Below are 25,470 nucleotides of genomic sequence, written 5' to 3' on the forward strand. Positions count from 1 at the left end.
AGTTTTATGATAGAAAGGACAGGTCCATTTACTTGAAGGTTTTCAACCGGATAGTGTAGACTCAACCCTGAATTGGAAATATACCTGTTTTAAGATATTATGTATTAGCTAAATATTAGGACATACATCTGTTACAATCTATTAAGTCCAGCTCTAAAATGCACGGGAACTGTTTTGTTTAATGATTACTGTAATTTACTGGTTACAATTAATCCATAATTTTGATCACATAGGCTGCAAGTTGGGAGAAGCTTCTGAGTTCCTTGTACGACAGGGAGAGCTCATCCAAGTACCTTCAGGAGAAGTAGGCTGCTATAAAATCTGTACTTGTGGACAAAGTGCAACGTTGGAAAATTGTATGGAAATACAATGTGTCGATCTACAGAAGTCATGTGTGGCTGGTGGGCAAAGCAGAAGTACGTAATCTATAGTAGATTGTAAGATTGATATTAAGATTAAAAATAAATAAAGTTTTGCTTGTATATACCCAAGAAATTGGTAAATGCATATTGGACAAAATCATGTAAATACTATGGGGTATTTTGAATGCCCTATGGCGAACTGTGAAGGTGAGCAGTGCCAATAGCTCGCCGTCACAGCTCGCAGTTCAGTATTCAACTGACCCCCTGCACTCGCTGGGTTTTTCCAGCGAGGTGGAAACGCAGAGTGGGACTGTCAAAACGGCGAGGATCGCCCCTATATGCAGCGGGCTTGCCGCATAGAATAGGGCAAGCGGCCGGCGAGAGGGTAAGATGCTGAGGATGGCTTGTTTTCTGTGATCCTTGCCAAAAAGAAGCCCCCATCGTGGCAGAAACCCCCTCACCAGTGTTTTGAATACTACCCTATATGTATTAGAACAGTTTAGTGCATATAGTACTTAAAACATTCTAGAAATAATAATTATGATTAGCAACATTCAACACAAAATTTTGACTAATTTTGAAAATAGCCAAGTTGCAAAAGCTATGTGTTCCAAAATGGACTTTGTTTTTATTAATATAAGCACAATTGAAATGTTTAAATTAGGTGTAAGGTACTGTATTCACCCCTAGAGGATAATCTATTTAGCATCAAAAGGAGCAACAGCAATGCAACTCATCCCCCTCGTGGACTTAGCTTACCCAAGACTTGCAAATATTTTTACTTGGCCATACGAAGAATAATGGGGGAAATTTACTAATATGAATTTGTAAAAAATAGGTGTCCTGTGGTGAAGATGTCTTAAAAAAAACCTGGTCCTGTGGTGAAGATGTCTTCTCTTGGTCCGCCGTAGTCCAGGTATTCTTCAAGCTGCCGGCGCTCCCCGCACTCTCCGCATCGGACTGAGGAGAGATGCAGAGATATTTCATACTCTGCGCCTCTTCTCAGGATGATTTCTATTGGTCGCCTAGCGGCCAATCAGGAGCCGACTTTCTTGGCTCCTGATTGGCCGCTAGGTGGCCAGGTAAGTCCTGGAGGGGGGGGACCTCTTTATTGGGGGGTCCCCACTCCCCCAGGGCCCCAGGCCAGGCTGACTGGTCAGTAGGGTGATGTTTTGGCTGCGAGACCTTATATAATAAGTGTCCCCCCCTGTGACATTACCCTGCTGGCTGGTTTGGCCTGGGGCTGGTTCTTAAAATACGGGGGACCCCTAGTAATTTTTTCCCCCGTATTTTGGGAACCAGCCCCGGACCTGGAGCCTATGGCTGGTTGTTAAAAATCGGGGAACCCCTATTTGTCGGGTTCCCTGATTTTTAATTACCGGCCCCGGCTCTTTCAGCCTGGTGCTGGTTACGGCTGTGGGGGGGACCCCACGCTGGGTTTTTTTTATTTATTTATTTATTCTATTTTTTTTACACTCTGCAGCCTGCACGGATCTGACTGATCCGTGCAGACTGCCTGAAAAATTTGTATTAGCGGACGTATATATGGCCAGCTAATACAAATTACTACGACATCGGAGGGTTACAAAGCAGTCGTATATGACTGCTTTGTAAATTCCCCTCCGGAACATGACTGAAACAGTCGTATGCAGTCGTAGGGAAAATACTAATACGAAAAACTAGGTTTTTCATATTAGTAAATTTCCCCCAATGTGTCGAATAACAATAGTTACTACAAACCTTTTCAGTGCAGTTAAGCACAGTGGTTCCCAAACTGTGTGCTCTATGGAGTGCCTTGGGACACTTGCACGGGTGCCACAGTTTGGTGGTCGAGAACCAATTAAAATTATTTATGGTCAATTTAATAGACAAAACCAGTGCTGCTGGCTTCCAATCAGAAAATATGATGATACACAGAAGTGAATTCTGTCCTTAACCACGTCATTGACACTATGGATGACATATCTTTACATAGTTACATAGTAGGTGAGGCTGAATATAGACTTTTGTCTAGTTCAACCTATGTTTATAATCGTTTATCCCTTGTTACTTATTCGTACCCATGGATGTACGGACATGCTCAACATGTATAGATATATTAGGGGCCAATATAAGGAACTGTCAAACACCCTTTTTTCTGCTAGAAAGGAATCTAGGACGCGAGGGCACGAGTTTAGATTAGAAGAAAAAAGATTTTGTTCATCTACTGTAGAAGAAAAAAAATCTTTACATACAGATGGAGCCGAGCTCCCTCTTGCTGGTGAATCGCCAGGCTGACTCCGCTGGCGATCCGCCAGCAGCGAGGTGCTCCATCTGACTGAGACGCGCGTGCCTCTCATATGCACGCGCGTCTCAGTTTCCGGGCGGTGGGGCGACGGGAACCTGTCCACCTCCGCTTCAGGGAGACGGACAGGGTTAGGGGGGGTGCGGGGAGGCAGTGGGGACCCCGGGTGACCGCCGACAAGCCGGCGGGGACCCGGGGGAAGCGTCGGAAGGGGACGCGCGCGCCAATGCTGTCTAACCAATGATTTGTACAGAGGCATAATTACTTTTGAGTCCCTAGTTTCCATGCCCCTTTTAATACGTGCTAGAATTTTGTTGGCCTTTTTTGTTGCTATATTACATTGAGCACTACACCCCAGTTTGTTGTCTATTTGGACTCCTAGATCCTTTTCGAGTACTATATTACCCAATTCATCCCTTCTTAGGTTATAACTAGCACACTGGTTATCACACTGGTCTCCCAAGGTGCATGACCTTGCATTTTGTCCACATTGAACCTCATCTTCCACTTTTTTGCCCACTCCTCTAGATTGTCAAGATCATTTTGAAGCGTGGTGACATCTTCTGATGATTTAATAACTCTGCTCAGTTTTGTATCATCCGCAAAGATGGATACATTGCTGAGTAACCCCATCCCAATATCGTTAATAAAAATGTTAAATAAAATGGGCCCTAGAACCGAACCCTGTGGCAATCCACTTAGTACTGGTATCATATTTGATATGGCACTGTTCACGACCACTCTTTGCTCTCTTTTACACAGCCAGTTCCCTACCCATCTACAGATATTTGCCCCTAATCCCAGGTACTCCATTTTATTTGTCAACCTCTTGTGTGGTATTGTGTCGAAGGCTTTAGCAAAATCTAGGAAAATCACATCTACAGCGTTTCCATTATCAAGGTCTTTGCTAACCTCTTCATAGAAACCAAGTAGATTAGTTTGGCATGAACGATTTTTCACAAACCCATGCTGGTTATTACTGAGTAAACTATGAAGGTCTAAATATTCCTGGATACCATCTCTTAAAAATTCTTCAAATTTTTTGAAGGTGGCTCTGGTGATTTATTTGTTTTGATTTTGCGGTAGAGAAATCAATATTGTGTGCATTCCACAGTCTCCCTTAGTAAACACTGATGAGAAGAACTCCTTTAACAGTTCTGCTTTTCCCTTATGCTCCGTAAAACTTTTTCCAGTGATATCGGTTAGTGGGCCTACAGATGAAGCGTCAGCCATCCTTGGCTGGTGCTCGCCAGATCCCTTTCACTGGCGAGCACCGGCGGTAGGGACTGGGACGGCACGTCCCAGTACCACGGCGGCTGGGCAGCGTCTCCCTGCCCATCTCTGCTTCAGGGAGACGCTGCCCAGTTCGGTGGGGACCGGCGGTGACAGCGGGGTAGGCGGCAGGGAAGGGCGGCAGGCTCCGTTGCCACGAGCGAGCGCACACGCCCCTGGCGGTAGCCATATGTTGGCGGGGGGCTGGAGATAGAATCGCCAGCCCCTGCAAAGATTAGCTGGGCTACATCTGTATGTTGTCCTTAATTATACGTTTACTATTTATGTATTTGGAAAAACTTCTTAGGGTTAGTTTTGCTTTAAGTGGCTATGCGCTCTTCATAATCCGTTTTATCTACTTTGATTGCCCCTTTGCAAAATTTTTTGATTCTTTGTATTTGGTGAACGCCTCCTCATTTAAGTTATTTTTATAGAATTTAAATGCTCTTGTTTTATTGTTGATTGCTGACCTAACTTTTTTGTCCAACAATGGTGGCTTTTTTTATTAAATTTACCCTTATTTACTTTAGGAATGTATTTAATCGTTAATAACTCGAGTACATTTTTTAGAGTATCCCACATTTCCTCAGCATTTTCCCCTCAAAAACCATTTCACACACAATTCTTTTTAGGGCTTCTCTGAATAATTTGAAGTTAGCTTTTCTGAAGTTTAGTATTTTTGCCGATCCTTTATGATGTAATTTACTGAAGTTGATTTCCAGTGAAACCATATTGTGGTGACTGTTCCCTAGATGTTCAATTACTTTTGTGTTTGAAACTAGATCTATGTTATTCGTTAATACCAAATCCAATAATACCTTATTATGAGTTGGAGCTTCTACCGTTTGTGTGATAAACTGGTCTTTAAGTAAGCTTAGGAACCCACTGCTTCTTGCTGTTTTACATGTTTAGTTTTTTCAATCAATATAAGGTCAATTAAAATCCCCCATAATTAATACTTGACCCTGATCTGATGATTGTTTGACTTTGTTTAAAAGAAGAGACTCGTCCCTTTCGTTTATGTTCGGCGGTCTATAGCATACCCCTATTAAAATTATGTTATTAGGTTTTTTGTTATTGTTGGTTATCTCTGCCGACACAGCCTCTGTGAAATCTTCCTCTGTACCTGGGCTCATTTCTTTCTCACACAATGTTAAGTTATTTTTTACATATAGGCACACACCCCCACCCTTTCTAATTTTATATTTTTTTTATATCTTCTCAATTTTATATTTTTCTGTATATTTTTTTGGGCCTAGTGAAAAAATTCTGATACTCTATAGCGCAATGATTCAAAAAATATTGGGAATCACTGAGTAGGTAGTAATTTAAGGTAATTTAAAGTGGCTGGTATACTGTAGTTATTTTGCATTTTCCCCATGCTGAACCAGTGCACAAGTTGATGAGAATAAATTAATGGGTATAGAACTGTGTTAAAGTAATTTCAAGAATGATTCTACCATTGTGATAAGGGACACAACCATCTGCTGTTGTTTTAAATAAAACAGTAGGGGGTAGTATGTTCTTAATCTCTCTATAAGATGTTGTAGAAGTAAGGACACACTTATTATGTTACTATATAGACATGCACAATGTGACCCAAATAAATAGGCATGCTATTGTGCTTTGTTCACAAAAAGCCCAGGCTTACAAAGTCCACATTTGTGCAAATGGAAGATGCGTCAAGTAAATAACATTTTTTATATTGCCTTGTTTTATCTTAAGGTATTTATTCATTGTACTCTTGTGATATGTTCTTAATTCTTAAACTCAGAACTTAATTCTGCGAGGAGACCTGCAAAACATGCACTGTGTGGGGTCCTTAGGACCGACGTTGAGAACCTATGGTGCAGAGGTTCTCAAACTGTGGGTCCTGACCCCAAAGTGGGTCCTGGCCTTCTCAGCATGGGGTCACGACTATCAGGCTGATGACTTCTCTAATATCGATCAGTTATTCAAAGAATCTGAAAGACCTGTTGAATTGTCTGTTATTTGAGATCCTCCCATCATGTTGAGCCTCCACAATGCTGCCATGCTTGTGCTGTCTGCTGCTTACACGTGTGATGTGATGACCTTTTGTAGTAACTTGCTGAGGTCCTGTCATTCATTTTATTGTCTGAATAAAATAGTTTGAGGAACCCTGGTCTAGTGTATTAATGAGGGCTACTTGCAACAGCTACAGTGAAATTCAAGAGAAAAATAGGTATTGCTTAGTATGGTGCATAAAAACATGATACATAATATTAGATTTGTTAATAAAAGATGCTAGTCCCCTTTGAGAATAAAGAAGTAGCTATTTCAGTGTCATCTATTTATAGTTTTTTATTTTTAAATCAGGTATATATATATTTTTTTTAACACAAAACATCCTATAGTATAAACTTAAATATTAATACAGGTTGAGTATCCCGTATCCAAAATGCTCGGGACCAGGAGAATTTTGGATAACGGATTATTCCGTATTTCGGAATATTTTTATATTTCAATTATGTATTTTGAAGTATCTTGCATGTATGCTGTATAAACACATAAAATACACACAAATATATTTTATTACCACATAAAATACACACAAATATATTTTATTTGTTCAAAAAACAAGGTTTCAAAACATGAAACAAAATTTGTGTACTATCTCAGATATTGAATTTGAATGCCAAGCAATCATTTTCTTGCACATATATAGTGCCAGTTACATATCATGTCACCAGTGATGCTGTTACAAATGTCCCCAGTGAGTTTTTAGCAAAAAAAAAAAAAAAAATTCACTTTCTGGAATGTATGGTTTTCGGAATAATTCGGATAACGGATACTCGGATACGGGATACTCAACCTGTACTTGCACTTCTTAAAAGTAAAGTCAATAATTATTACATCAGTTGAAGAATATCACATAATCAAAAATATGGCGGTTCAGTTATATCATCGGTTATATCACAATACAATAGAGTTGCACAAATGTATTGACAAACATGCAAACATGTTGATCAATCAAAGAGTATTTGGACAGTTGAAAATAATATGTGATACACCTCATAGCATAAATATAAATTAAAGTAGATTATAAATAACAAGAAATAATAAAGTAAAGTAAGCACGTGGCCGGGTGAGCAGACACAGAAAAAGTCTGGATATAATAGATAAATAGTCCCCTGTTCAAAGGAGAGTTGTGAATATTTGCAGAGACCCCATACATTTTCATATTTTTCATATGTTCATAAAAAATGGTGATAATAACTAGTGTATCCCATGATAGGGTGGTTCAGAAGCCATTCAGGAACGTGCAATACATACACAGGCTGAAGTGAGCATGTTACAGTATTTACATATGACTAAAGATATGTAGATAGGGACTCCACCAATTCTAAACTGAAAATACATATATATATATATATAACAAATGTTGATATCCGGCACTCCTGTTTAAGGGGTATAACAGCCCCCGGTGCCCTCCAAAAGAGGATATGCAGAGTTATTCACGGCTGCTGGCGGCACTCAACTGAGGGTCTTGACAACATGAATGAAGAACACTGGAGCCGTGTACAGTTCGTGACTAACAGTTTCGGAATTTTAATTCTCTGATGAAGGAATTAAAATTCCGAAACTGTTAGTCACGAACTGTACACGGCTCCAGTGTTCTTCATTCATGTTGTCAAGACCCTCAGTTGAGTGCCGCCAGCAGCCGTGAATAACTCTATATATATATATATATATATATATATATATATATATATATATACACACAGGGGGGTGGATAAGAGGATCAGAGACTCCAGTGCCATCTCTTCCAAGAAGAAGGCCACCCAAGAGCACTGCCAAAATAGGTACCAGAAACCAGCCTCGGTAGCTGAGAATTTGGGGCAGTCGTAAGGTTCCAATTTAAAATAAATTGCTCGGGTCCAATAAACTCTATGTAGGATATACAACTGAATTTGTAGGAACCTGACATATCCAGTGGCATACCTAGGCGAGCTGATAATATAATCCTAGTCTTCATCATCAAATTCTCCCAGATCAATCACCCATTTAGTGCATATCACATCTGTCCCAGAGAAGGAGAGGAGAGAGGAGTATAGGACAAAAATCATTTTGCCGCATTGCATATTATGTACTTGTAAGCCCGCTTGAAGCAAATGCTTCGAAAGCTAGCCTGCTACTCTGTGTTTGTGCATGTGTGAGAGAGAAAGAGATGTAGTTTCACTTGGTGCCAACAGATGGCAGTGTTTAGGAGACAAACAAACACTATATATATATATATATATACATATATATATATACGTTTATTGTACAATCATATTGCACAAAATGACAGCTGTATACCTGACAGCCGTTTCAACTGCAAAATGTCATTTTGTGCAATATGATTGTACAATAAAGTTTTCCTTCCTTCAACTATCATCCGTGTGCCGGTCTCTATCCTTCTCCAACAAGAGGGGGGTAAGTGCTTTCTGTCTAAAATTTATATGGTCCTGGCACCGGAGCTATTTTACATTTGAATAGAGTGCCATCCTACGAACCGTCCTATATATATATATATATATATATATATATATATATATATATATACATATATATATATATATATATAGAGATATATATATATATATATCTATATATATATAGATATATATATATATATAGATATAGATGATTAGTGCGTGAACAGGGAACTCAGAGAAATGCAAAGTGCCATTTCCCCACTGCGCATTCACGGCATGATGGAGCTGAAGGTAATAGTAAAAATAATACCTGGGGATACCATAAGTATTAGCCTGAGACTCAAATGATTCGAGAACATCCTTATGAAATAATTGAAGGGACACCCAGCCAAAAACCACACTCCAGAGTACAGTTCTTTGAAATGTAAATTCTTCCAAATAGGGGAGCAGGGATCAATAGCCATATCTCTCATAAGATTTCTAAGTGCCACCCAAATTCTATAAGCCTGTGGTAGAAGGAGAGCAAGAGATAATAAAGAAGTGTGAGCTAACAAAAACTGTAGTGGCATGAACGGGAGACCTGTTTGCGCAATATAGCTACCAGGAGATTCCAATAATATCCGGGACGTGACCCAATCACCCAGCTGAGCCAATTGCGCTGTGCTTCAGGACCAGGCAGGTGTGACGTGCAGATGTACCATGCTTTAGGACCATTGGATTTTTGCAAGTGTGCCATGCTTCGGGACCATTGGATACAGTAATGGCAATTAACAAAATAGAGACCAACGCAGTAACAGGCAGTAGATACTCAGTAGACCAGGGTGGTCCACCTTCCACAGCAACAGCAGGTAGAATGAGATGAAAAGATAATTGGGCAGGGCATGGATATTAGAATATAAAGGCTCCATCCACAGCACAAGATACAGGCAGTACTTAGGCAGCAGGTAGAAGAGAAGCAATAATTAGTGTAACACAAGCTGCATCCAGGGGCCAGAAGAGCAGCAGCCTCAAATTCCCAGCAGCAATTCTAGAGAATAGAGAAAGCCATCCAGAGAGCGCACAACAGGAACAGCATGCCAATCACCTGACACCAGATGGCAGTGGCCACACAGAGCTGGGTGATAGAGCACAGAGTGGGGCAGGCTCAAGATAACTTAGCCACTCCACACCGCTGGGGCCCATCAGACCCCCCCACAGCATGCTAGGAGTCAGGTGGACAGACAGATATGAGTGGCGAGAAGCCCCTCTGAGAGCAGAGCACCCCCCTCAAGAAGGCAACAGTGGTGGAACCAGCGGGGTAAAATGCCACAGCCGCAGCAAGCCACCAGGATCCAGTGGGTTCCTGTCAAGCCACAATCAGCAGGAGTGGGGATAGGGCAGTGCAGGGAGCTCACCAGGGGCAAAATAGTATTGAGAGACAGACAAGGCTGGGCCTTTACCACAAAATGACACAAATCAATGACACAAATAACCAGTTCAAGGCACTAGCAGGGTCAGCAATCTGCTCAGCAGGGACAGGAAAGATTCAGCCACACACTCCTGCATTCATGGAACTCCACACTGTGCAGCAAGAGTATAGACAGTATTAGTTAGGTTAAGAGACTAGCAGGGACCTGTACTACTCCATCTGCTTCTAGGCCAAGCCCATGTATTTATAGTTTTAGCAGGTTTTAAATTTGTGATAATTTGCAGGTGCGTGAACAATGTAGCACCAGCAGAACCAAGCAATTTTACTGCAACTGGTAAAGTTCTGTGAGAAGTATTCGCCAGCTGGTCTGCTTGGCAAAACCATCAAATGCAGTAGTGACGTACAAATACATTTTTATGGCCAATTCATGGGTGTGGCATTTGTGTCTGGGACTGATAACACAAGGCATTATAATGCCTAAATTATTTTATTTTAGTTAAATGCTGTATGTGCATTGAGACAAGGTAGATAATCCATATCCTTTCACAGATGAGAAAACGGCATAAGTAGAACAAGGAGCACATCACTAAATATACCTTCTCATCTAAAACAACACATTCAAGTAATCGTTTCATGCAAAATTAATTTGAGAGATGCCAGTTTGACCAACCTCTGCCGGGGTTTTGAGTTGTTTAGTGTAAGGGGAAAGGGGTAGTGGAATAGACCTGTGCACAGGTTAGGTTTTTACAAGTTTTAGCTGAAAATGAAAACAGTCCACAATTGATCAATATAGATGGGGGAAAGTTGCCTCCCCGATAGTTTATAGAATGTGGAGGTTCACCCCTGAGAGCAAAATATGTGTTTAATGAGGAAGAAGGGAAAGACTCTCTTTTTTGTTCATCATAATTCAAACAACACAAAATTAAGTTACCTAATCTTTATTCAAGAGTGCCCCACTCTTGAATAAAAGGGGGGGGGGGGTTACTAGTAACACAATGATTTTAGGGCTAAATGTGTACCCTAGTTTAATTGATGTGTACTAAAATGTAACTTTTAATTATGCATTTAAAAATATATACTAGACAGACGTGTAGACATAGACACACATGAAAACATGAAAAAACATACAAAACATATAAAGTAGGTTATAATTCTTGATGAGGTACTCTACAAGAGTGTGTAGTGATGCTTATAAATAACCTTCAAGTAAGTACAACACTTGTCTCTAGTCTCCAAGTGGGAATAAATTATATTTTGTTTCGAACACCAGTTCTTCCACAATCTATGACAAGGAAAACAATGTATCCAATATACAGTAACCTTTTAGTTGGTTATTAGAAAAGAGGCAGTTTTGGGTCTGTATAATGCTTTGAATTTACTTCAAATAGTAATTAATTCTACATTCCATGAGGAAATAGTCTCAAATATTGGATAGCGTATAATCTTACTTGTCCTTAACACATATAAGGTATAGCATCACTGACAAAGCATTATGTTTGGTTAAAGGGTAACCAGTGAGAAATAATGGTGTTATTACAGTAATTGTATACAATTCTGTTTGTACTGGCGTTCAGTAAACGCCTAACACATTGTGCTGGTGTTTAGTATAAGCCTAACACGTATCGCATCGGCTGGTATTCAAAAAAAATATTTGTGTCATATCAGTAGCTCTCTGTACCAATTTTAACTGTGGATCAATATTTTGTTAACAAGACTTTACACAATCACACTCAACCTCCTCTAAAGTCTGCATCTTACTCTCAGGTATGTCATTAACCCCTTCCCGACATTTGACGTATATATACGTCATGGCCGGGATGTACTTCCCGACACATGACGTATATATACGTCATGACTTTAAACTGTCACCGCGTCTAGGGACGCGGTGACAGAGGGACGATGTCTGCTGTCCCTGACAGCAGACATGTCCCAGCATGCCCAGGGGGGGCGGCGATGCCCCCCCCCTCCCGTCGGCGATCGCTGCGATTGGCTGTTCAATGTGAACAACCAATCGCAGCGTTTTCCTGTGTTACCGGCGAATCAGACGCGAATCAGACGCTCGGTAACACAGGGATCAATCACCGCCGGGTGTTAGGGGGTCACCGGTGATGACCACACCTCACCCCACCTGCCCCCAAGGCTGTGATTGGTCCGTCGGACCGACGGACCAATCACAGCCATGGCGCGTGATTTAAACTAACGGTGACTGCGCTGCAGACGCCATTCCGGTCTGGAATTGCGTGCAGAGCGGTCACCGTGCCAATCTGTCGTGATACTGACCTGATCCTTGCCTGATACTTACCTGATCACCGCTGGTAGCGTGCTGCCAGCAGCTGGATGCTTCCTGGATCTTGTGACTTCCTGTGTGCTGCTGCTGCAGTGTCATAGAGTGACAGATAGTGACAGATAGTGACAGATAGTGAGAGATAGTGACAGAGAGTGCTATATTTTGTGTCTGCTGCCCCCCCCTTTTGTGATGATCAGTATATCTGTGCTGATGAGCAACTTTTTGGGGGTGCAGGGTTTTTTTTTTTTATATATATATATACCTGTCAGTTGCACCAAAGGTTGTGCTGCCTGTGCAACTGACTGCTGCCCCCCCTGCTGCCCCCCCCCCTTTTGTGCTGATCAGTATAAATGAACTGATCAGCAACTTTTTGGGGGTGCAGGTTTTTTTTTTTTTATATATACCCTGGGGTCTTGCTAATGCCACATAGCACCCACCATTCATTCCACCAGAATCTGAGCTGCAAAATCCAAAAATCACTCCTTCCCTTCTGAGTCCTGCCATGCACCCAAATGGTATTTTTTGGTCACATATGAGGCATTGCCATACTCGGGAGAAATTGGGGCACAGATTTTGGGTGCTTTTTCTCCTTCATACCTTATGAAAATGAAAAATTTTGAGCCAGAACTGCATTTTTGTGTAAAAAATTTAATTTTTCATTTGCACAGCCCAGTTGAATCAAAATTGGTGAAACCCCTGGGGGTTTGAAATGTACACTATACCCCTAGTTGAATTCCCTGAGGGGTGTAGTTTGCAAAATGGGGTCACTTGTGGGGGGGTTCCACTGTATTGGTGCTTCGGGGGTCTTGCTAATGCGACATAGCACCCACCAACATTCCACCAGAATCTGTGCTGCAAAATCCAAATATCACTCCTTCCCTTCTGAGTCCTGCCATTTTTTGGTCACACATGAGGCATTGCCGTACACGGGAGAAATTGGGGCACAGATTTTGCGGTGCTTTGTCTCCTTCATTCCTTGTGAAAATGAAAAATTTTGAGCCAGAACTGCATTTTTGTGTAAAAAATTTAATTTTTCATTTTCACTGCCCAGTTGTACCACAATTGGTGAAACCCCTGGGGGTTTGAAATGTACACTCTACCCCTAGTTGAATTCCCTGAGGGGTGTAGTTTGCAAAATGGGGTCACTTGTGGGGGGGGTTCCACTGTATTGGTGCTTCGGGGGTCTTGCTAATGCGACATAGCACCCACCAACATTCCACCAGAATCTGTGCTGCAAAATCCAAATATCACTCCTTCCCTTCTGAGTCCTGCCATGCACCCAAATGGTATTTTTTGGTCACATGTGAGGCATTGCCGTACTCGGGAGAAATTGGGGCACAGATTTTGGGGTGCTTTGTCTCCTTCATTCCTTGTGAAAATGAAAAATTTTGAGCCAGAACTGCATTTTTGTGTAAAAAATGTAATTTTTCATTTTCACAGCCCAGTTGTACCACAATTGGTGAAACCCCTGGGTGTTTGAAATGTACACTATACCCCTAGATGAATTCCCTGAGGGGTGTAGTTTGCAAAATGGGGTCACTTGTGGGGGGGTTCCTAACTTTTAGCATCTTATGGTGCCTAGAAACCTACATGGTGCCTAAAAAATAATCGGTACTTTTGTAGTATCTGGGCTGCCGATTTTTTGATTGTATGCCTTAAGTTAAGGCACACAATCAGATGCGATGCGATATCGCATCGCATGCGACCATCGGATGCGATGACCCGATTTTTCCATAGGAATCAATGTTAAAATGGACTGAGTCCATTTTAACATGGAATTCAATGGGAAAAAGGGGTCCTTTTCATACCCCTACTATCCAAGTGGGCATGGAGTTGGATATAAACCTGTGGCGAGCGTAGCGAGCCACCGAGCCACCGAGCCCGAAGCGGGGCTCGCTACGCTCGCCACGCTTCGGGCTCGGTGGCTCGCTACGCTCGCCACAGGTTTATATCCAACTCCATGCCCGCTTGGATAGTAGGGGTATGAAAAGGACCCCTTTTTCCCATTGAATTCCATGTTAAAATGGACTCAGTCCATTTTAACATTGATTCCTATGGAAAAATCGGGTCATCGCATCCGATGGTCGCATGCGATGCGATGTACCCGATTTAGAAATCGGCAGCCCAGATACTACATAAGTACCAAATAATCTCATAAAAAGGAGGCTCCAAAATCAAGTAGGTGCTCCTTCTATTATGAAGCCTGTGGTTTGGTCAACATGCACACTAGGGCCACATATAGGATATTTATGAAAACAAAAGAATTGGGGGAATCAATTTTTAGTCACATTTCTCTAGTAAAATCTACTGTGTTCCTTAGAAAAATGTATTAAAATTGAAAATCTGCAAAAAAAATGAAATTTTGAAATTTCACCTACACTTTGTTTTAATTCCTGTGAAACACCTAAAGGGTTAACAAACTTCCAAAATGCTGTTTTGAATACTGTGATGGGGTGCAGTTTTTGAAATGGCATCATTTATGGGGGTGTCTCACATACAAGTCCCTCAAAGTCACATCAGAACTGAACTGGTCCCTAAAAAAATCAGTGTTTGAAATTTTCTTGAAAATGTGAGAATTTGCTATTCATATTTGAAGCCTCCTAGTGTCCAAAAAAATTAAAAGGAGGTTGAAATGATGATGGAAACATAAAGTAGACATATGGTCTATGTTAGTTATTAACTATTTTGAGTGGTATGATTATTTGTCTCACAAGCAGAAAATGTAACATTTTGAAAATTGCTAAATTTTCAATTTTTTTACGACATTTTGGTATTTTTCACAAAAAAACACAGACTGTATCGACCCAAATTTACCACTAACTTGAAGTACAATGTGTCACGAGAAAACAATCTCAAAATCACTGGGATAAGTAAAAGCAAAAAAAAGTTATCCCCACTTAAGTGATACATGTCAGATTTGAAAAAAAAGGGCTCTGTCAGGAAGGCAAAAACAGGCTGCGGCGGGAAGGGGTTAACCAGGGTTGCCTACTTTTTAAAAATAATTTCAGGGAGAATTGTTAAAGCCAGGGAGCGGGACTTTTGTCGCCAGGGGCGGAACTTGCGTTGCCGTGGGCGGGACTTGCTACGCCAGGGGGCGGGACTTGCGATATTGCAGTAACTATACAATCGGCTCTGCTGGGTATGCATGCCCTTTAACAGTGGATGGGGAGGCCTGGCTGATTGTTGGACGCGGGCAAGGGCTGCGCCCAGAAGGTGACTGACTGAGGTCGGTGTTGGGGGAGCTGTTAATTAAAGGTCCCCGGGGAGTGTGGGCTCTGCTGGGGGTGATCATTCCTAAAATCATAATCATATTCCCACTGCCGTGTGCCAGATCATGACACAGACATGAGTTAAGACATGTCTGATGTAAGTGATGGCTGAGCACATGTCTGGAGTGTGTGTGAGACGACAGAGGGTGGGCTGTACATGGGAAGATAGAGCATGCAGCCATTCAGTGTGACGGGGAGGAGGCCGGCAGCACAACATCCAGCCTCCATCTGCTATGTATACCTGAAGGAGGGAGTCCTGGAGATCTGCAGCAGCCATGGCATCTGCAGAGCAGGCTGCCCCTGTCCTGGCGAGCGCGGTCACTGCCTGGCTGCCTGCACTGTGCAGCTGGCTGTCAGGCGTGTGCTGGCACAGCGCCTGCGGAAGGGCTGCTTGGGCACGGACAGGTGGGTGCTGGTCTGGCTCCTTTCACTTTCCCCCGCCGCTGAGCTTCACTTCCGCGATGGCTACTGTGCATGCGCCATGCACCAGATAGCGGCGATGACGTCGCCAACGCGATGACGACGCATCATCGATGATATGTGGCTCATGTGCAGTAGACAATGCGGTACTGCGAAGCAGAGCTGTGGGAGAAAGGGACCCTCTTCCGGGAGTCCGTGAGAAATCCCATAATTCCATGAGTCTCACAGACATTCCGGGAGAGTCGGCAACCCTGTCATGAACAGCGTGAAAATAATTGTCATAACTACATTCCTCTGATTTGTAATCGTCACAGCAACTCTCTGACTGTGAGATTTCAAATCCAAATTCAAACACTTCCTCCTTTCTACTGCATGCAGATAAACCATTACACATCTCCCCGGTCTCCTCAATGTACTGAGACCCATTGTTTAATGTATTCTCATAATGCAATCCTGCTTTCTGTATAATTAAAACATGCACTTCAACAGGTTGAACTTCAGTTTCTCTTAAGGGGTGTACACACGGAGCAAATTTGTGCTATTTTCTAAGCAATCTAACTAGATTGCTTAGAAAGTAAGCACAGATCTCTCCGTGTGTATGCTCCGAGATTAAATATCTCTTGCTAACTAAGTCAGTGCATGCAGTCCCAATCTAGTTAGATTGCTTAGCAAATGACTGCAAATCTCTCTGTGTGTACAGAATGAGAGATACTGATCGCAATCTCTCATTCTGAACAACTACCCGGCCTTTTTTTTGCTTAAGCAAAATTGCTTAGAAAAATTGCTTACCACAAATCTCTGCATGTGTATGTGCTCTCCATGGGAGATCTTGACACCAGCAAAATTGCTTAGAAAAATTGCTTAGCACCGATCTCGTGTGTATGCCCCTTTAGTGTATTTACACTCTCAATTTGCATCTGTGAAGTTTCAGGAATAAACTTATTTCCCACACAAAAAGCATTTTCTGCTATGTGTGTATCAACTTCATTCTCTTTCAGTGGATGTAGCCACATCCCACTGTCTGTGTTTCCTAAATCACCTTGCTCATTACAAATACCTATATTGGATATCTCAAATATCACATTTCACTGCTTCAATGTTAACTGTTCACAATCCTCTGTGTCAGCATTTTGCTGGCATGTAGTTACATTGTTTGATCGATATGATGCATCTACACAAGTCTGATCATTTGCAATAAATTGACATTACTTCATACAGTCACATACAAATTCAACATAATTTTCAAATACCTCATAAGTTTGTGTATCACAGTCACAGCTGCAGCTCGGTAAGGGGGGACCAGCCCCACCCTCCTGTCTGCAGCATGTTACAACTTCACAAGATTTATCAGAATCTGACTTTTTAACTGCTTGTACAAATAGAAAGCCCCCTTCTTCAAAACTTCCTAAAGGGAGACTATGGGCCTTATTCTGGTCGATGCGGTCCATTCCGCATTCTTTCGGAGTGCGCTTTTTAGCCGTCTGCGCATGCGTAGGCAACGCTATGCGCATGTGCCTCGCATGGTCTCCATACTCGTTCTCACTAATACTGTCCAGAAATGTCCACCGAATTGAATCGGGAAATATCGGCGTAATATGGGCGTCATTCGGACTTACACAAGGGCGTGGTTTCAAAGTGGGAAAAACTGGGTGTAAATATGGGCGTACACGATTGAGTGCACGAACTGTGGTAGGCGTGCATTCGGATAGCACACCGACTGCAAACGAACCAACACGCATGAAATATGCGATCTTCATAAGCAAGTTTCACTTGTTCTTGTGCTAGGCATTCGGTTGGCCAATTAGTACGCTCGCACCTGAAACACTGTCAGCTGAACACAATACAATCCACTCCTCTTCTCATTACTCATTAATTACACTCTTTTCATTGCTTCAATTGGAAGCATTGCTGCCTAAATGGACCATTACTAAATACACAAAGATAACCTTTGCATTTTGCATATTGCATATCACATCTGCATAATGCAGATTGCATTTGACATGCAATTATTATATAATATGCATACATAAAACATAGGTAAAGGGGTAACAATGAATGAATAGCACTTCACATGATGTAAGGGTTAATGTAAAGTGGTAGTAATGTGTTTAAGTATCAATTAGGATTTAATTGATGACAATTACAAACAATTCATTTTTTATGAGGTTGGCTAATTGCATAAGTGTGTCATGTGTCAGATGTATGAGTTCAGATAACAGTCGTGAGTTTTGCGGACATAACCCGTATCGGTGCGTACGGGCAGCTTCCTGTCCGTTCTGACGCTGTAAGACCGTGCAGAATCTTTGTGTGGCCACCGCACACGCACGGTTTGGATGTAGTCCGAAAACACACCCTCTTCTTAGAGAGTGAGTCTGTCCGAATGTGGAGGACCTGTGGGCATTTGTTCTAACAATGTCCGCACAGCGTGGCGTTCAGTCAGCTCCGAAAGAATTCAGAACGGACCACACCAACCAGAATAACCTCCTATGTGACAGAACTACTTCGTGTTCATTATTCCCAACAGTACACATTTCATCCTCTATGCTTATATCAAAAAGCATTTCCTCTGATGATACATTATTTTGTTTCTCATTCTGTTCATTTGTAAAATTTGGCATTTCACTGACAATTTTCCCAGAATCACAACTAACCAATCAATTCTTTGCATAGCATCAATTGGATTTTCAACTTGTAAAGGCTGACTGTCTTTATGGTGGCATCCATCAATGGTTGCCACCGGCTGGGTCTCGCAAACCATGATGTATTTTTGGAGCTTTTTTAGAACCATTTTTTAAACAAACTCATGTTAAATAAGTCTTAATTTAACCCCTTGTATCCTGCCGACTACGCCAAATGTTGTCGGTTGAAAATAATAACTCAAGCGACCAGGTTCTGGGATTCAATGTGTTAAATATGGAGACTGACACAGCACATTTCAAAACAAAGATAAACATTTATTCATCTAAGTTACAATAATAAAAAACCATGCAAAGTAACAATTTATACTCCGTTTTATCTCAGATGTAGTAAGATATGTCCCGGTAGGTATTTCATCAGATAAAGTGATCAAGTTCAGGGTGCCCATTTTCTCAAAGGACAAGGAGCAGCGTGTACCCAAAAACACTCTGAGGCAGATGTCCTTTCCATTTCACCTGTTTAAATGTCCTACACCAACATTTGCAATCTTTGTTACAGGTCAACTATTCTGTAAATTTGACCACAACACATATGATTTTCCTCATTAGTCTACAGCCGGAGTTGCCAAACCGTCGCTCATGAGCTACTGGTAGCTAGCCACTGCAATCCGGGTAGCCTGACCTTGGAGTGCCAGCCCCTCCCCCCCATCCCTTCATCACCTCCACCTGCCTGTCCATCTTTCCCTCTCCTCCACTTGATTGTCCGTCCTCCTCCTTCACCCGCCACCTTCCCCTGTACCATAGCGTCGGAAAGGGGGTTCACAGTGCTGCAGCATTAACCGGAAGTGTCACTAGTGTTTAGCACTGATGCCATGTAACCCCCTATCAATGAGCACTGAATCCTGCCAACTAGCATTAACACTGGGCAATGAGCATTAACCCCTGGCAACAAGCATTTACTCAGTGCAGCTGCATATTTTATCAGGGCCATTGCGGTGTGCAGCATATTAAGTCAGGGGCATTGTGGGCATTGTGGTGAGTGGCATATTGTGTTCCAAGCTTTGCAGTGTGTGGTATAATGTGTCAGGGGCATTTTGGTGTGTTTTAATGCGTAATAAGCATTATTGGGCATTATGGATGGTGTGATGATTAGCATTGCTGCCTTTACACCAATGAGGTCATACAGATGTAGCGCCACTTATCCAGCACCGGGCCACCCCCACAGGTGTAGCCAGACCACCCCTACTGGCATTGGCGGGGGGACAGGAACCATGCCCTTCTCCGCTTCATGGAGACGGGCAGGGTTAAGGGGGGAGCGGGGAGGTGTGGCAACACAGCGGGGACCGGCGGCAAGGCAGCGGGGACCCGGGGGAGCCCTTTTGTAAGGGGATGCATGTGCATCCCCTTCCGGCGGCTGGCGGGGGCTGGCGCGAGGCAAATCCACTGCCAGCCCCTGCAATGAAAGACACTACATCTGTAGGTTCGATTCCCATCATGGTCCTAACTGTGCAGAGTTTCTATATTCTCCCCGTGATTGCATGAGTTTTCTCCGGGGAGTCTGGTTTCCTCCCACAATCCCCAAAAAGTATACTGCTAGGTTAATTGGATCCCTAAAAAATATCCCTAGAATAACTGTGTGTCCATGTATATGTGGTAGGGAATATACTGTAGATTGTAAGCTCCACTGGAGCAGGGACTGATGTGAATGTTCAAATAATCTCTGTAAAGGAAAAAGAAATGGGTTTGGGTGGTGCGCTATCAACGGCAGCTGGTACTGGGTTGTCAGGCCCAAAAATGGTAGATAGGAAAAAAGAATGGTGTACCAGCGCTGGCTGTGCAATTATATAGACCAGACGGTTTCTCAAAAAATTAATTACAATTTATTATACATAAATATAAAAACAAATAAAATGAGAACACATTGAATGAATTATATGTAACTAAGAGCACAAGATGTTATGTCCATATAGTATGGAGCTCCACAATTAGTGGCTTTACTGAATGAAATTTCAGAAGAGAGGTATATTACCATCTGGTGTGTCGCTGGTTGTTATACCAGGAGGGGATGTAAAGGATCTCCCTATTCGGCGTCTTCTCCTTTAAAGCTGGAATGTGTTAGGAATTTTGCAGAAATCCCATAAATTTGTAATCCAATTGGTCAGGAGGTCATGGACGTCATTGGTAGTAGGGACATCACTTTGTAGCAGATGGATATTTTCATTCAAAAGTAGCTCAACGTGTTTCCCCGGATGTTTACTGTCCGGCTTCCTCAGGAGCAAGTGTGTGTAAATCTCTGTAAAGGGCTGCAGAATAAGGGGGTCATTCTTGTTGACCCGCAATTTGCAGCTTTGCGGGTCATCTAAACGCCTGCACAAAATTCAGTCGATGCCCGCACGCAGATTTTGCATAAACATCCATTTGCGACCACCGAATGATTTTTACAGCACTCGCAGATCTAAGGCACCTCTTTGGTGTCTTAGATCTACAGGCTCTCTGTACAGGAAGAGGGTGGACAGCTGACATACGCTGATGTCAGCTGCCTGCCCCTGCACCTGCGTCACAGGCAAATTTCCAGATACTGGGACCTAGAATACCAACGCTGGCATTTCCATGGGAACACCCAGCATTTTAGTGGAAATGCCCACAAAATGCTGGGTGTTCCCATGGGCGCAACCACGGCCCACCGCCCCCGACGTTGTGTGCGAGCGGACAGCAAATAATCAATTCACTTTGGCCACACACACAATGTGGCTGCACATGTGCATAAATGTTTATGTGCATGCACAGTTGTGAAACATTGCTCCCCTGTGCTTACATGCAGGGGAGCGAGGGAACCAGAATGAGAGCCAAATAACTGATAAGAAATAAGAAATAAATAATTATGGTGTGTAGCAAAATGTGTAAGGAGCATTTATCAGTTATTAGGAGGATTTTTTTGGTCTTAAGTAGCTCATGTCCAATTATGGTTGGAGACCACAGGTTTACAGTTAGGCAACCTTATGAAAACATTTTACTTACTACTGAAGCTGTTCAAAATTTATATTTTGTTTGCTAACAATGAAATATGATCCTAAATTCTACATTGTGTAAGAATGTTATGTAAAATTTTATCTAAATTTTTTATGTTATAGATCATGGGGCATCCTTCAAAGTTGACTGTAACATCTGTTCATGTGTTGCTGGTACAGTGCATTGCTCAAAACGACAGTGCGTAAATGAACTCAGTTCTGAAGATGATCGCAACATGTTTACTGGTAGGAACATAATGGGTTGCTGTCTCTAAAAAAGAGGCATTTTGTGTATCTGTGAATGAAAATACTGTACAGATGTTTCCCCATTAGGGATGCCAATCTCAGGGCATTTTTCAATCCCAAGATTCAGGATTGAAAGATGCTCAATCCTGGGATCCCCGGAATTGAGTACATCAATGTAGAGACAAACTAATTCTCCCCAGTTACATGGGGATGGTGACAGGCAGCAGCTGGACCATCTTGTATCTTCTTATGCCAGGCAGACAGGAGCGTCAGGCAGCAGATGGGCTGCGCAACAAGATTCCTGACATAACATCTCAGTGTTCACAGCCACACAGCAAGTGAATTGCCATACCTCTCAACTTTCCGGCTGCAGAAATAGGGACACAGCGTCCAAAAAGGGGGCTCAGCTTATGCAAATGAGGGGCGCGGCTTATGCAAATGAGCCGCTTCCCCGTTTTCGGCCGCGAATAGACGCTGTGCGCATGCGCACAGCGTCTATTCTGTCAAATTGGGGGGGCTCCGAACTGCCCCCCCCCCCCCCCGCAGCGGGACACCTCCGGCCGCGGGTGGGACAGCGGGACAGGACCCGGTAATCGGGACTGTCCCGCTGAAATCGGGATTGTTGGGAGGTATGGAATTGCGCATGCACATACTAATCTGGAAGCTCAAATCCTGATGATTTTAAGCCAAAATCCCAGAATACCGCCGATAACAATCCTGGGATTTGCCTACCTAGTTCCCATACACAAAGCATTGTTACGCCATACAGAGCAAACTTCTCAGTGCAATGGAAGGTATTTGAAATGTTATACTGATCGTGCTTCAGATCAGCTGGGGATCTGGACACAAAATAGGTGACCCTACACCTGAAAAAATGGACAAACAAAGGTGGTGTGCCAGAGACACACACAGTAGTATCCAGATCTCCTGCGCTCTGTATGTTAGGTAAAGATAAGGTAGCTTTCGAAAAAGATGCTGTCTCTGTCTCAATAGTTTTTCTCCACCGTATACACAGAGGTTAGAACCCTTCACTGTAGGTATATGGGGAGGATACCGTACATCCCTTATAGGGGATATGCGTCTCCTCTTCTCCGTATCAAAGGACAGCAATCAGCGTTGAAAAAAGATATCCTTCACCACAGTGAAAACAGAGAAGATACCGTACATCCCTATCAGGGGATATGCGTCTCTTCTTCTCCGCACAAAACGATAGCAATCAGCTTAGGGTAGTAGACAATCAAGCTTCACCAGTCACAAACCGTATTTGGAAGTGCAAACATATGGGAAACAAAATATGGCCATATAGTGTAACACTATTTTATTGGGTGCAAACATACATAAATGGCAAAGGTAGCTATAAAAACATGAGTATGTAAAACAGAAAAACCGCAGTGGGAGCGGGCAATTGCCGAATACTGTTTGTGACCGGTGAAGGATGTACGGTATCCTCCCCATATACCTACGGTGAAGGGTTCTAACCTCTGTGTATACGGTGGAGAAAAACTATTGAGACAGAGACAGCATCTTTTTCGAAAGCTACCTTATCTTTACCTAACATAGAGAGCGCAGGAGATCTGGATACTACTGTGTGTGTCTCTGGCACACCACCTTTGTTTGTAAACTTCTCAGTGCAACTGAGGCGATCTGAGAAAAGTGTATTCTTTCAATTATGTGTCACAATCACATTACAGAGGCAACAAAAGCCACTAACAGTGTTCCAAAGGCTAACTACCAACAGGAATTGTTTTTGCGCATGTACAAAGTCACAGATTAAGCACAACAGTACTTGGCATGAGCAAAGCTGCAACTATTTGCATCAGAGCTCTTTTTGCACAGATTCAAGGTGCCCATACACGGTCCGTTTAACGGATCCGTTCGGCACTTAATTAGCACGCATCGCATCGGATCGCATCCCTAGTGCATGCACTGTGATCCGATGCGATGTGTACCTAGTACAAAAAGTATGTGCTGCACATACTTTTTGTACTGTACGATGAGATGCGCAGGAGCGCGCATCTCATAGTATAGAACGGACGGTCTATGGGCACCTTCAGTCTAATGAGGCCTATACATGTAGCTATTTAAGGGCATTTTCTAAGTGATCGCACTAAATCGATTATAAAATGCCCCTACATTGATACGTGTGTAGGGGCCATAGTGACAGCGATGCATGGCCCCGAGCGTTGCTATTGCCTGGTGATTAATATCCAGCATGCTGGATATTATTCAGTCAGGGCCAGTATTCTTACCAGAGAACAATGGCCCTGACAGATCACTGTGTGCTGAGCGTTGTTAGTGAAGCATTCTGAGCGATTTAGTATCGCTCATAACGCTTCAGCATCTCCCTGTGTGTAGGCCCCTTAAGTTGTACACAGCTGTACAAATGTTGTAGATTCCAGTGCTCTGAGTATGCGAGCAGTACAGCTTTGTCACTTCCAGTATTTATAAAAAGACACTTGGTGCAGCCTTGTTGAATGGGAACTGGTGCACCGAGAGGGTCTGTTTGGCCGGACTGCTAAAGTACTGTATAGTAACATATTCTCTATAAAAAATTATACGTAATTTAAATAAAAAGTAAGCTGCCTATTAATTACATAAACATACTTATAGTTGTCTCATTCATGTCTTAGGATTACCATGTAATTGTGCAGATAAGTTTGTTCCTGTCTGTGGACAAAATGGACGAACATATCCAAGTGCTTGTATAGCACGATGTGTTGGCTTATTAGATAACCAGTTTGAATTTGGACTTTGTTCCTCAAAGGATCCATGCAATCCAAACCCTTGCCAGAGAAATCAAAGGTAAGTGACTAAATATACATGATAGGTCAGTGTTTTTATTGGGGAACTGTTATAATCAGCATACAGTACTTCACTGTACTGTATTGTATGTAGTTTTGAAAGTGCATACTGATATTGATGTTGGCTATTAAATCAAGCCTAAAGATAGGAGTTGTACTGTTGCATGGATAAATACAAATATGCACAGTATAAGGATGAAAGTAAAACTATGTCCGAATTGTGTTAAACAAATTTAAGGATGTACTACGCATGGCATTTTGAATTAATACAGCCCATCACAGATTGCACGCATAATAGTGCTAATAAGGCTGTACGCATGTAAAATTGCAATTAAATAAAAAAAGAAAAAAGCATTTCTGATAACAGCTGTCTTGTGCGATAAGAGATCTTTTGGATTTATGATCTGGGAGTCCTTCTTGCATGCACGGCCATCGGCTAGCACATGATAAGACACAAGGATATTGGGAGGGACACTGAATGTCGACCTTGCCCATGTCGCCCTAATGGTTGTGTCAACCTAATGACCCTGTCGACCTAATCCCATGTGGACCTTCAGACATGTCGACCTTGATGCATATTGACCTTCAGTGGTCGACCTAGTGCATGTCGACCTTCCTCTTGTTGACCCTATGATCCATACCCATTAAAAATATAAGCAATGCAGTCAAACCTCTGAAAATGGCCATTTTCAGAGTTTTGACCAGATTATGCACTTTAATTATAAATTCAGTGGTGATTTTATACAGTAATCCTATATAATAAAAGGCACCCAACAGAGCTCCATTATTGGGCACGGCCTCACACACACTCCTACCTACACACCTCAGCATTACAGAACCCTGGGTTCCAGAAACTAATTTTGATGGGCTTGTGACTAGTAATGTATAAATCCCCAATGGGATATGGGTAACATCCCAGCAGATGCTGGGACCTAGAATACCAACGCTGGCATCCTGACTAGCAGCCAGAAGCCTGGCACTGGAAGTCTGACATCGATGAGGATTCCAACACCACAGTTCTGAATTAGGGTTAGACGG

At 42.5% G+C, this 25,470-nt stretch overlaps 1 protein-coding gene across 2 annotated transcripts in view; it reads left to right on the forward strand.

Annotated features, from left to right (window-relative positions):
• The window catches only part of RECK (reversion inducing cysteine rich protein with kazal motifs), a 531,495-nt gene that overhangs the window by 361,170 nt on the left and 144,855 nt on the right, over window positions 1-25,470 (forward strand). For both annotated transcript variants that reach the window (XM_083188355.1, XM_083188354.1), the window contains exons 14-16: window positions 234-416; window positions 21,509-21,631; window positions 24,262-24,433. In XM_083188355.1, coding sequence (XP_083044481.1) covers window positions 234-416; window positions 21,509-21,631; window positions 24,262-24,433 — 478 coding nt within the window. The remainder of the gene's footprint in view (window positions 1-233; window positions 417-21,508; window positions 21,632-24,261; window positions 24,434-25,470) is intronic.

The sequence above is a fragment of the Crinia signifera genome, chromosome 5 (genome assembly GCF_055691185.1).
Source record: "Crinia signifera chromosome 5, ASM5569118v1, whole genome shotgun sequence".
NCBI lineage: Eukaryota > Metazoa > Chordata > Amphibia > Anura > Myobatrachidae > Crinia > Crinia signifera.